The 13,557-nt window shown below is 42.3% G+C and overlaps 1 protein-coding gene across 1 annotated transcript in view; it reads left to right on the top strand.

Annotated features, from left to right (window-relative positions):
- slc17a8 (solute carrier family 17 member 8) overlaps positions 1-13,201 on the top strand; it is a 28,667-nt gene extending 15,466 nt beyond the window's left edge. Inside the window, exons 6-12 of the mRNA XM_020455798.2 lie at positions 125-211; positions 5,562-5,704; positions 7,253-7,402; positions 11,305-11,437; positions 11,774-11,884; positions 12,297-12,424; positions 12,717-13,201. Of these exons, the coding sequence (XP_020311387.1) occupies positions 125-211; positions 5,562-5,704; positions 7,253-7,402; positions 11,305-11,437; positions 11,774-11,884; positions 12,297-12,424; positions 12,717-13,058 (1,094 nt within the window). The 3' untranslated portion in view covers positions 13,059-13,201. The remainder of the gene's footprint in view (positions 1-124; positions 212-5,561; positions 5,705-7,252; positions 7,403-11,304; positions 11,438-11,773; positions 11,885-12,296; positions 12,425-12,716) is intronic.
- Positions 13,202-13,557: the final 356 nt, after the last annotated feature.

Below are 13,557 nucleotides of genomic sequence, written 5' to 3'. Positions count from 1 at the left end.
TGATACCTTGGCATCACTATTTAATAATTTTATTGGGGTTTCCTTTAGATGGAGTCCCATTACACACCAGACAGAACAGCACTACAACAGTGGCATGGTCATATTTCCCTTTCCTTGTTTCCAGGTTCCTATGCAGGTGCTGTGATTGCCATGCCTTTAGCAGGAGTCCTGGTTCAGTTTGTTGGATGGCCCTCGGTCTTCTATATCTATGGTAAGATACAAAAACTCAATATAAAGGCAAATTGTTAAATTGAATAGCTGTGATTTACAATTATTTCATACAGGTATGCAGAACAAGAATTTCATATTGAGTTTTGGTATGAACAATCTTTGAAATGCAATCACCTAAATTTCAGATACTCCAGATGGATGTCATTACCAAAGATAGTAATCTTTGTAAGACGGGAGATGTCTATGATCCAACTAGCGATAGGGGGAAAACTGTCAAATTACTTATAGTACATGACTTCAGCATTCACAAGACCAGGCCTAACTATGATAAAGTGGGTGGGTGATTCCCATTTGAGCAGCATTCCATGTATTACACTAGGTGGCATTTGTCAGTTTTACACCAGTCTCAGGTTGTTCTCTGTTTTGCTTCATCAGTTTTGTCCATTTGATCTAAACTGTTATTTGATTAAGATATATGCACAATCTCATAAGACTCTTTGTGCCTGCTGCATTTCAATATCACTTCTGTAGCTCTGTTGTGATCTAATCATATGATTAATTGACTGAAATTAATGTTTTCCTGTCTGGGATTGCTACCTAATTAATCTTTCATTTCGTTTGAATAATAAAAAATCATTGAGGTCTAGAATAGGTCAAGGCCCAGTTCTAATTAGTTTGCCATATTTTTTTATTTCACCTTTATTTAACCAGGTAGGCTAGTTGAGAACAAGTTCTCATTTGCAACTGCGACCTGGCCAAGATTAAGCGTAGCAATTTGACACATACAACAACACAGAGTTACACATGGAATAAACAAAACATACAGTCAATAATAGAGTACATAAAAGAAAACAAAAAGTCTATATAGAGTGAGTGTAAATGAGGTAAGATAAGGGAGTTAAGGCAATAAATAGGCCATGGTGGCGAAGTCATTACAATATAGCATTAAAAACACTGGAATGGTAGATGTGCAGAAGATGAAAGTGCAAGTAGAGATACTGGGGTGCAAAGGAGCAAGATAAATAAATAAATGCAGTATGGGGATGAGGTAGATAGATGGGCTGTTTACAGATGGGCTATGTATAGGTGCAGTGATCTGTGAGCTGCTCTGACAGCTGGTGCTTAAAGCTAATGAGGGAGATATGTGTCTCCAGCTTTAGTGATTTTTGCAGTTCGTTCCAGTCATTGGCAGCAGAGAACTCGAAGGAAAGGCGACCAAAGGAGGAATTGGCTTTGGGGGTGACCAGTGAGATATACCTGCTGGAGCGCGTGCTATGAGTGGGTGCTGCTATGGTGACCAGTGAGCTGAGATAAGGCGGGGCTTTACCTAGCAGAGACTTGTAGATAAGCTGTAGCCAGTGGGTTTGGCGATGAGTATGAAGCGAGGGCCAACCAACGAGAGCGTACAGGTCGCAATGGTGGGTAGTATATGGGGCTGGGGTGACAAAACGGATGGCACTGTCATAGACTGCATCCAATTTGTTGAGTAGAGTGTTGGAGGCTATTTTATAGATGACATCGCCGAAGTCGAGGATCGGTTAGATGGTCAGTTTTACGAGGGTATGTTTGGCAGCATGAGTGAAGGATGCTTTGTTGCGATATAGGAAGCCGGTTCTAGATTTAATTTGGTATTGGAGATGCTTAATGTGAGTCTGGAAGGAGAGTTCACAGTCTAACCAGACACCTAGGTATTTGTAGTTGTCCACGTATTCTAAGTCAGAGCCGTCCAGAGTAGTGATGCTGGAAGGGTGGGCAGTGATCGATTGAATAGCATGCATTCAGTTTTACTTGCATTTAAGATTAGTTAGAGGCCACGGAAGGAGAGTTGTATGGCATTGAAGCTCATCTGGAAGTTAGTTAACACAGTGTCCAAAGAGGGGCCAGAAGTATACAGAATGGTGTCGTCTGCGTAGAGGTGGATCAGAGAATCACCAGTAGTTGGTAAACCAGGAGAGGCAATCATTTGAGAAACCAAGGCTGTTTAGTCTGCCGATAAGAATGTGGTGATTGACAGAGTCGAATGCCTTGGCCAGGTCAATGAATACGGCTGCACAGTAATGTCTCTTATCGATGGCGGTTATGATATCGTTTAGAACCTTGAGCGTGGTTGAGGTGCACCCACGACCAGCTCTGAATCCTGATTGCATAGCGGAGAAGGTACGGTGGGATTCAAAATGGTCGGTAATCTGTTTGTTAACTTGGCTTTCGAAGACCTTAGAAAGACAGGGTAGGATAGATATAGGTCTGTAGCAGTTTGGGTCTAGAGTGTCACCCCCTTTGAAGAGGGGGATGACTGTGGCAGCTTTACAATCTTTGGGAATCTCAGAAGATATGAAAGAGAGGTTCAACAGGTTAATAATAGGGGTTGCAAAAATCTTGGCAGATAATTTTAGAAAGAGAGGGTCCAGATTGTCTAGCCCGGCTGATTTGTAGGGGTCCAGATTTTGCAGCTCTTTCAGAACATCAGCTATCGGGATTTGGGTGAAGGAAAATGGTGGGGGCTTGGGCAGGTTGCTGTGGAGGGTGCCGGGCAGTTGACCGGGGTAGGGGTAGCCAGGTGGAAAGCATGACCAGCCATAGAGAAATGCTTATTGAAATTCTCAATTATATTGGATTTATCGGTGGTAACAGTGTTTCCTAGCCTCAGAGCAGTGGGCAGCTGGGAGGAGGTGCTCTTATTCTCCATGGACTTTACAGTGTCCCACAACCTTTTTGAGTTTGTACTACAGGATGCAAATTTCTGTTTGAAAAAGCTAGCCTTAGCTTTCCTAACTGCTTGTGTATATTTATTCCTAACTTCCCTGAAAAGTTGCATATCACGGGGGCTATTCGATGCTAATGCAGAACGCCACAGGATGTTTTTGTGCTGGTCAAGGGCAGACAGGTCTGGAGTGAACCAAGGACTATATCTATTCTTAGTTCTAAATTCTTTGAATGGGGAATGCTTATTTAAGATGGTGAAGAAGGCACTTTTAAAGAATAACAAGGCATCCTCTACTGACGGGATGAGGTCAATGTCATTCCAGGATACCCCGGCCAGGTCGATTAGAAAGGCCTGCTCGCAGAAGTGTTTTAGGGAGCGTTTGACAGTGATGACGGGTGGTCGTTTGATTGCAGACCCATTTTGGATGCAGGCAATGAGGCAGTGATCGCTGAGATCTTGATTGAAAACAGCAGAGGTGTATTTGGAGGGCGAGTTAGTTAGGATGATATCTATGAGGGTGCCCATGTTTACGGATTTGGTGTATCACTTACATAGAGATGGATAGAGGGCGCACTTGTCACGAAGCCTGTTTAGCATGGGCAACGCCACTGAAGGCTTTCATCATTTTAAAGTTGTCAACTGTGTGGGACTTCCTATGGGTTAAAGGGATAATCCACCCCAAACCACTAATTCCTATGATTAACAGTGTTAAATAACACTAATGTGTGAAAACAATATTTTGTGAACAAATGTTTCATTGTGTCGTTATAACAAGCTTGTGAAATATGTGAAAATTGTTTTTGGAAATCTATTGCAGCTGGGTAGCTAGCTAGGTATAAAACAAAGCTACACACAATAATACCAAAGTCATTATCAGCATGTGAAGTAGCTAGCGACCTGTAAAATCAGCACAAAAAATGCTAAATCAATTTAGGAGTCTATCTCACTGAGTCCAACTTGCAGTTCGTCTCTGACCAGAGCGAGAGCAGAGTACGTTTCTTTCCCGCAGAGATACTTTGAAGGAGATGGGAAACTACAGTAGAATCGTATTAGCCCATTGTGTACATTGCCCATGCGTCGCCAATGGGCCGCGCAATGCATTCTGAGCGATTCTGGGACAAGGAAAGCTCTCCTTCAAGGAGTGAATGGGAATCAATTGGGTGCTAGCTCAAAAACTGAACATTAGCATGTTTTTCGTGAACAAGAAGTACAGCATTGCAAATATTTTCCATGAATTGAGATAATTAACTTGTTCTCTGTAATATCATACAGCTTTGGAATCGTGACATTACGTACCTTCGCGGAAAATAGGCAGGTTTCTCGACTCATACCCTGACTTTGAGAAGGGATTGTGTGACGATTAGTTTAACAGTCGCGTGATGCAGCATGACAACATGAATGTGATGGGTCGACAGTCAGTACGGTGGGACGTTTCTCCATTCATTGTCCAATGGGATTACCCTCTCCTTTCTGTAACATCTCTGTTTCCACACAGACATAGAGCGCAAAGCGAAATATGGTACAGTACTTGAAGGAGAAGGGGAGTTGAATAATTTGGTACACTGTTTAAATTGAGCACATCTATGCAATATAACGGATGGATGTGTTCTACACAAGTATGCCTATACCATATATTGGCTAATTTGGCGATATGGAGTGCAGGTAACTGTTTTAAAAGTGTTATGAAATGTATTATCCCTCATCTCCAGTGATGAGAATGATGTAGCTATGACGTGTATCTACACAATTTCCAGATTTTTACAGATAGACCACTTAGAAGTTAAATCATGGGGAATTTTTATATTTGACCCACTGATAGAACATAGGCTTTCACCAAATTTACAGGACTTTCAGGATTTCTATTTCTGGTGGGGTGGATAAGGAGGGATCATATAATTCCATTCATGTCAGCAGGAGAGATGAGCCAATGAATGAGGTGTTCCCTCTTTAGTTCAGGACTATGCTTTTTAGTCCAGGACTATGCTTTTTAGTCCAGGACTATGCTTTTTAGTTCAGGACTATGATTAGACAGTGCCCAGGAAACCGCCCATAAATTCTTCACATTTACAATATGAAAAATAATCTGTAAATCTGTTGAAAACAGACTGTAGCTCCCTCCAGTAAACACGAGCACAACCGTTCCTTGATTTTAACTGCCGGCTTTATTCTGTAGTTTTAGTCACAATTATCACCTTTCGTGAGAACTATAAAGTAAATAAAAAATACAGTTAAGCACACTCTTACAACCTTGTTTTACGAGTGACTTGGTATAACTCTGAAGTGCTTACCAACATAAACAGTTTAGCGCTATAACAGTATCAAATTAAACACATGAATAAAGGAAAAATACCTCATTGGCTGCTTATTACAGAAGTGAGGAAATCAAAAGTTTCATACTTATTATTCCTGGCATGAATTCACTCTTCATCCTTAATTATTATAACGTTACCATCCTAACATACACACTTCAACCTTTACGAACTACACCCGAAGACATGAACATTTAGCTAACAAAGCACGGGATTGCCTTCACTCCAAAGGTGTGTTGCTACGATAATGATTCAAACAAAAAACAACCACATAGACTTACAGGTTAATTGTCAGTTACACAGACTATTTTTTGTTAGATCCATATCACGATATGAGAATTGATGATAACCTGTATTTTTTATTTATATGCATTCAGGTGTATTTGGGATTATATGGTACATCTTCTGGCTCCTGCTTGCCTATGGGAGCCCAGCCGCCCACCCCACTATAAGCGATGAGGAGAGGATCTACATAGAGACCACCATTGGCGTGGGTGTCAAAATATTGAGCGCCACTGAGGTATGCCTCTGCTCGATCTGGCTGTGGTCAGATGCATTAGTATAGAGTATCATACACTGAAAAATATATATAAATACCACATGTAAAGTGTTGTGTGAGCTGAAATAAAAGATCCACGAAATTTTCCAACTGCAAAAAAGCTAATTTATCTCAAATTCCGGCACATATTTGTTTACATTATTGTTATTGAGCATTTCTAATTTGCCAAGATAATCCATCCACCTGACAGGTGTGGCATACCTTGAATGAACAACATGATCAATACACAGGTGCACCTTGTGCTGGGGACAATAAAAGGCCACTCTGAAATGTGCAGTTTGTCACACAACACAATGTCACAGATGTCTCAAGTTTTGAGGAAGCATGCAATTGGCATGCTGACTGCAGGAAAGTCCACCAGAGCTGTTGCCAGATAATTGAATTTACATTTTTCTATTTTTCTCTAAAAGGACGTTGGAAGCAACGTTTTAAAGAAAAATAGAAAAATGTAAATTCATTTTAGCAGTACGTCCAACCGGCCTCATAACCGCAGATCACATGTATGACGTGATGTGTACGAGTGGTTTGCTGATGGCAATGTTGTGAACAGAGTGCCCCATGGTGGCAGTGGGGTTATGGTATGGGCAGACATAAGCTATGGACAACAGACATGATTGCATTTTAGCAATGGCAATTTGAATGCACAGAGATACGAGATCCCGTGATGAGATCCTGAGCCCCATTGTCGTGACATTCATCTGCCGCCATCACCTCATCTTTCAGCATGATAATGCAATGCCCCATGTTGCAAGGATCTGTACACAATTCATGGAAGCTGAAAATGTCCCAGTTCCTCCAATGGCCTGCATATTCACCAGACATTTCACCCATTGATCATGTTTGGGATGCTCTAGATTGAGGTGTACATCAGCGTGTTCCAGTTTCCGCCAATATCCAGCAACTTCGCACAGCCATTGAAGAGTAGTGGGACAATTTTCCACAGGCCACAATCAACAGCCTAAACAATTCTATGAGAAGGAGATGTGTTGCGCTGCATGAGGCAAATGGTGGTCACACCAGGTACTGACTGGTTTTCTGACCTACGCTCCTAGTTTTTTTAAGGTATCTGTGACCAACAGATAATGTACAAATCTGTATTTCCAGTCATGTGAAATCCATAGATTAGATCCTAATTGATTAATTTAAATTGATTGATATCCTTATATGAATTGTAACTCAGTAACGTCTTTCAAATTGTTGCATGTTGATATTTTTGTTCAGTATAGATATAACATTTATGTTATTTCAAATATTCTGTTCTTGTAAGTACTGTACTTAGAGAAGTTTTATGACACCCATATAAGATATTATCAAGCTTGACAAATGAAAACATAAATGGAGACATAAGCAGGTTTAACAACAGTAATGCACAGCCTACCCATTTGAGTGCAGTTGACCCTTGAAATTGGTGACAAATGAAAACATAACCCAGGTTGACCCCTGAAATTGACCTATGAAATTGAGCCATGAGTCAGTGAGATCAGGTCCCTCTTCTCTGGCCCAACACAGAAATTCAAGACTCCATGGCGCCGTTTCTTCACCTCCATGCCTGTCTATGCCATCATCGTGGCTAACTTCTGCCGTAGCTGGACCTTCTATCTGCTCCTCATCAGCCAGCCAGCCTACTTTGAGGAGGTGTTTGGCTTCTCCATCGGCAAGGTTGGTTTCACAGTCACTCTGTGTGGTAAAGATCTAAGTCTCTATGCAATTTTTTGTCCATGAAAAATGAGACCACAATCAGGGGCGAATTGGACATAATGGCAATTCTGACCAGCAGTCCATGTGCCTGTTTTTTATTGCGTTATTGTTGCGTCTCTCTGTTAAAACCTGTTGAGTGTAGGGGGCAGTATTTTGATTTTTGGATGAAAAACGTACCCAAATTTAACTGCCTATTTCTCAGGCCCAGAATCTAGAATATGCATATAATTGTCAGATTATGATAGAAAACACTCTAAAGTTTCCAAAACTGTCAAAATATTGTCTGTGAGTATAACAGAACTGATATTGCAGCCTGTGGATTTCTGAACATACAGCGCCAAACAAATGGAGGTATTTTGGATATAAAATAATCTTTATGGAACAAAAGGAACATTTATTGTGTAACTAGGAGTTTCGTGAGTGCAAACATCTGAAGATCATCAAAGGTAAGCGATTTAATTTATTGCTTTTCTGACTTTCGTGACCAATCTACTTGGCTGCTAGCTGTTTGTAATATTTTGTCTACTGAGAGAGATGTTCTTACATAAACGCTTGGTATGCTTTCGTCTAAAAGCTTTATTGAAATCTGACACGCCAGGCATATTAACAACAAGCTAAGCTGTGTTTTTCTATATTGCACTTGTGATTTCATGAAAATGAAATATTTTTAAGAATTTAATTTGAATTTGTCTCGCTGCAATTCAGCGAATGTTGACGTAACTGATCCCGCTAACGGGATGGGTGCATCAAGAAGTTAAACTAATCTATTATGGGTGGTTTTCTGACAGGCTGAGCTGAGGTCGTGCAAACTCACATTCAAAGTTAAACGCTTCATCAGCAAAGAGACCTGCTCCGACTCTGTCATTAGTTAGACAGCCAAGATCATGGATTGTAAAAAACGGTAAAGGTGCCTATAAACGTTGAAAGAGCTCAGCAAATGGGACAACACATTGTATACAGTACTTGTACAAGTGGAATCAATTATCATCAGACTCAAATGGATCATCATTTTCAACATCTAGATTATGTTTTACATGAAAGAAAGTACAGTATGTTAGAGAAATGTTTGGCATGACACTGAACATAATATTAATAAATCAAATAAATTTTTATTGGTCACATACACATGGTTAGCAGATGTTAATGCAAGTGTAGCGAAATGCTTGTGCTTCTAGTTCCGACCATGCAGTAATATCTAACAAGTAATCTAACAATTTCACAACAACTACCTTATACACAAGTGTAAAGGAATGAATAAGAATATGTACATATAAATATATGGATGAGCGATGGCCGAACGGCATAGGCAAGATGCAGTAGATGGTATAGAGTACAGTATATACATATGAGATGAGTAATGTAGGGTATGTAAACATTATATAAAGTGGCATTGTTTAAAGTGACTAGTGATTAATTTATTTCATCCAATTTCTAATTATTAAAGTGGCTAGAGATATGAGTCAATATGTTGGCAGCAGCCACTCAATGTTAGTGATGGCTGTTTAACAGTCTGATGGCCTTGAGATAGAAGCTGTTTTTCAGTCTCTCGGGTCCCAGCTTTGATGCAGCTGTACTGGCCTCGCCTTCTGGATGATTTCGGGGTGAACAGGCAGTGGCTCGAGTGGTTGTTGTCCTTGATTATTTTTTTGGCCTTCCTGTGACATCGGGTGCTGTAGGTGTACTGGAGGGCAGGTAGTTTGCCCCCGGTGATGCATTGTGCAGACTTCACTACCCTCTGGAGAGCCTTACGGTTGTGGGCAGAGCAGTTGCCGTACCAGGTGGTGATACAGCCCAACAGGATGCTCTCGATTGTGCACCTGTAAAAGTTTGTGAGTGTTTTTGGTGACAAGCCAAATTTCTTCAGCTTTCTTCACTACGCTGTCTGTGTGGATGGACCATTTCAGTTTTTCCGTGATGTGTACGCAGAGGAACTTAAAACTTTCCACCTTCTCCACTACTGTCCCGTCGATGTGGATAGGGGGATGCTCCCTGTGCTGATTCCTGAAGTCCACGATCACCTCCTTTGTTTTGTTGACGTTGAGTGTGAGGTTATTTTCCTGACACCACACTCCGAGGGCCCTCACCTCCTTCCTGTAGGCTGTCTCGTCGTTGTTGGTAATCAAGCCTACCACTGTAGGGTTGTCTGCAAACTTGATGATTGAGTTGGAGGCGTGCATGAACAGTCATGGGTGAACAGGGAGTACAGAAGAGGGCTGAGAACGCACCCTTGTGGGGCCCCAGTGTTGAGGATCAGCGGGGTGTAGATGTTGTTTCCTTCTCTCACCACCTGGGGGCGTCCCGTCCGAAAGTTCAGGACCCAGTTGCACAGGGCGGGGTCGAGACACAGGGTCTCGAGCTTAATGACGAGTTTGGAGGGCACTATGGTGTTAAATGATGAGCTGTAATCGATGAACAGCATTCTTACATAGGTATTCCTCTTGTCCAGATGGGATAGGGCAGTGTGCAGTGTGATTGTGATTGTGTCATCTGTGGACGACAAATTGGAAATTGGAGTGGGTCTAGGGTGTCATGTAGGGTGGAGGTGATATGATCCTTGACTAGTCTCTCAAAGCACTTCATAATGACAGAAGTGAGTGCTACGGGGCGATAGTCGTTTAGCTCAGTTACCTTAGCTTTCTTGGGAACAGGAACAATGGTGGCCCTCTTGAAGCACAGCAGACTGGGATAGGGATTGATTGAATATGTCCATAAACACACCAGCCAGCTGGTCTGTGCATGCTCTGAGGACGCGGTTAGGGATGCCGTCTGGGCCGGCAGCCTTGCGAGGGTTAACGCGTTTAAATGTTTTACTCACGTTGGCTGCGGTGAAGGAGAGTCTGCACGTTTTGGTAGCAGGCTGTGTCAGTGGCACTGTATTGTCCTCAAAGCGAGCAAAGAACTTGTTTAGTTTGTCTGGGAGCAAGACATCGGTGTCCGCGACGGGGCTGGTTTTCTTTTTGTTATCCGTGATTGACTGTAGACCCTGCCACATACGTCTCGTGTCTGAGCCGTTTAATTGCGACTCTACTTTGTCTCTTTACTGACGCTTAGCTTGTTTGATTGCCTTGCGGAGGGAATAGCTACACTGTTTGTATTTGGTCATGTTTCTGGTCACCTTGCCATGATTAAAAGCAGTGGTTCGCGGTTTCAGTTTTGTGCGAATGCTGCCATCAATCCACGGTTTCTGGTTGGGGAAGGTTTTAATAATCACCGTGAGTACAACATCACCGATGCACTTGCTAATAAACTCGCTCACCGAATCAGCGTATACATCAATGTTGTTGTCCGATGCTATCCAGAACATATCCCAGCCACGTGATCGAAGCAATCTTGAAGCGTGGAATCAGATTGGTCAGACCAGCGTTGAACAGACCTGAGCACGGGCGTTTCCTGTTTTAGTTTCTGTCTATAGGCTGGGAGCAACAAAATGGAGTCATGGTCAGATTTGCCGAATATGAGGGTGAGGGAGGGCTTTGTATGCGTCGCGGAAGTTAGAGTAGCAATGATCCAGAATGTTACCAGCCCAGGTCGCACATTCAATATGCTGATAAAATTTAGGGAGCCTTGTTTTCAGATTAGCCTTGTTAAAATCCCTAGCTACAATAAATGCATCCTCAGGATATGTGGTTTCCAGTTCACCTAGAGTCGAATGAAGTTCTTTCAGGGCCATCGAGGTGTCTGCTTGGGGGGGATATACACGGCTGTGATAATAATCAAAGAGAATTCTCTTGGTAGATAATGCACAAGGAGTGCACATTTAGTTTTTTGAGTTAGCATTACACAGCCAATAAAAATAATCAACTCATCCTCTAGCATGATGCTCTTACCATTATTTCTGGGTGTTGTCTTGTTCCTCCTCACAGGTGGGGCTCCTGTCTGCTGTGCCTCACATGGTGATGACCATTGTAGTGCCCATCGGTGGCCAGCTAGCCGACTTCCTACGCAGTCGTAAAATCATGTCAACAACAAACGTCCGGAAAATCATGAACTGCGGAGGTATAGTACCTAGGACAGAATGACTTAATTTCCCTTACATTGTACTTAGGTAGGGCATAAAACTAGCACTGATACAACGTGACTCCATACTTTTTTACAACAATTATAGTATTTCCTTCTCCTAATGTTGACATTTTGAAAACATTTGTGGAATATTATCTCTGACTTCAGCTGAAAACAAAATTGAGACTTCCTTGGAATGTTACCTAACGCTGTAGGAATGTTCACTGTTTGCTGGATATGGTACTGTATCAGGTCTGATAAAGCTAGTAAAGCATTGCATCCCAATCAGGATTTGGTAAGGTGGCCTTTGACCTTGCCCTGTGACCCCTGCAGGTTTTGGAATGGAGGCGACTCTGCTGCTGGTGGTGGGGTTCAGTCACACACGTGGGGTTGCCATATCCTTCCTGGTGCTAGCTGTGGGCTTCAGTGGCTTTGCCATCTCAGGTATAAAGCTTCAGTTCAGCACCATTTAAATGTATTTATAATGTAGGAATGCCGTATTCAGTCAAATTAAGTTCCAAACATCGTTATTTGTGTGTTTCTGTTGTAAAGTCCTGAGCCCATGAATAAATGTTGAGTATGGGGTTTTATCCTTCTCTTATTCTTACTTGCCCCATACAGGAGTAAGACAAATATTTAGGGTTTTCCTCCTGACTTGTTGCATTACTTTACTGTTTGGCTAAATTGTTATTTATTAATTCAAATTAAGAGACAATAAGAGACAGCATCAATAGTGTATGGTATTCAATATCTAATAATAAATAATACCTGGGATTCATGTAGCGCTTTTCCCAAATATGCTTCTACAGTGGGGTAAACAATTTATTCTATATTGTACTTGTTATGGCATCCTCAGGGTTCAATGTAAACCACCTGGACATTGCTCCTCGCTATGCCAGTATCCTAATGGGCATCTCCAATGGTGTTGGCACACTGTCTGGAATGGTGTGCCCCCTTATTGTTGGAGCACTGACTAAACACAAGGTATTGTAACATTCAACATTACAGATACATTCTAACAGCTGTCAATGAGATGAGCAAAATTTGCAAGGATAAGTCTTCAGCATCCATATTAGGAAGTCCCTCAGTTGTCAGACAAAACTCCCCCTAAGGGACCTCCTAATATGGATATTGTATGTAAGTAACATGACTGGTGCACTAGACTATGACATACTTATTTTACAACATTGTCACTCATAATAAATGTTACATCAAAAAGTTACAGTATGTGTGTGACAGTTTGGTCACTGACTCATGTCTGTCCCCTTCCCTGTAGACCCGTCTAGAGTGGCAGAACGTGTTTGTGATAGCCGCCATGGTGCACTACACAGGGGTCATCTTCTATGCTATCTTCGCCTCAGGCGACAAGCAGGAATGGGCAGAACAAGAGAGCACCAGCGAAGATAAGGTCGGTATTATCGACGAGGATGAGCTGGCCGAAGAGACAGAGCTCAACAGCGAGATTGCCATGGTACCCAAGAAAAGCTATGGAACCACAGAGAACTCATCGGGTCGCAAACAGGGCTGGAAGAAGAACAGAGGAGTCACCATGCAGGAGGATAAGGATGATGGGAACTCGCACCACGGGAATGGGAACTACCAGGAGCAGTTTCAGTGATGCGCCCTAATAATCAGGGGCATTGGCTGTATAGATTCTCCAAATTTTTCCTGGAGTGTGCACTTGCACACTTTCTCACATAGAAAGCCTGAGGAGACCAGAGGAGGCTTAATGGGAGGAGCTATAGGAGGATGGGTTCATTGTAATGGCTGGAATGCAATGAATGGTACGAAGTCAAACATGTGGTTTCCATATATTTTATGTGTTTGATACCTTTCCATTTATTCCATTCCAACTCCTACAATGAACCTGTCCTCCTATAGCTCCACCCACATGTCTCCTCTGGTGGAAACTCCCTCCAGTCATTGCTTACACCAATCCTATGCTTTTATATCCATGACATGGAGTGTGCAAATGCCCACTTCTGGAAAAGGTTATAGAACCAGGACACAAAAGTATCTCTATTGACCCCCTATTCACTGTGCACTACTACTACAGGGAATAGGGTGGCACAGTCACTTGAGCAGCACTGCAGGACTTCCCCTTCACGTCAACGTCC

Source organism: Oncorhynchus kisutch, linkage group LG22 (genome assembly GCF_002021735.2).
Source record: "Oncorhynchus kisutch isolate 150728-3 linkage group LG22, Okis_V2, whole genome shotgun sequence".
NCBI lineage: Eukaryota > Metazoa > Chordata > Actinopteri > Salmoniformes > Salmonidae > Oncorhynchus > Oncorhynchus kisutch.
The sequence above is the reverse complement of the archived record's forward strand: the minus strand, read 5'-3'. Positions and strand labels throughout refer to the sequence as shown.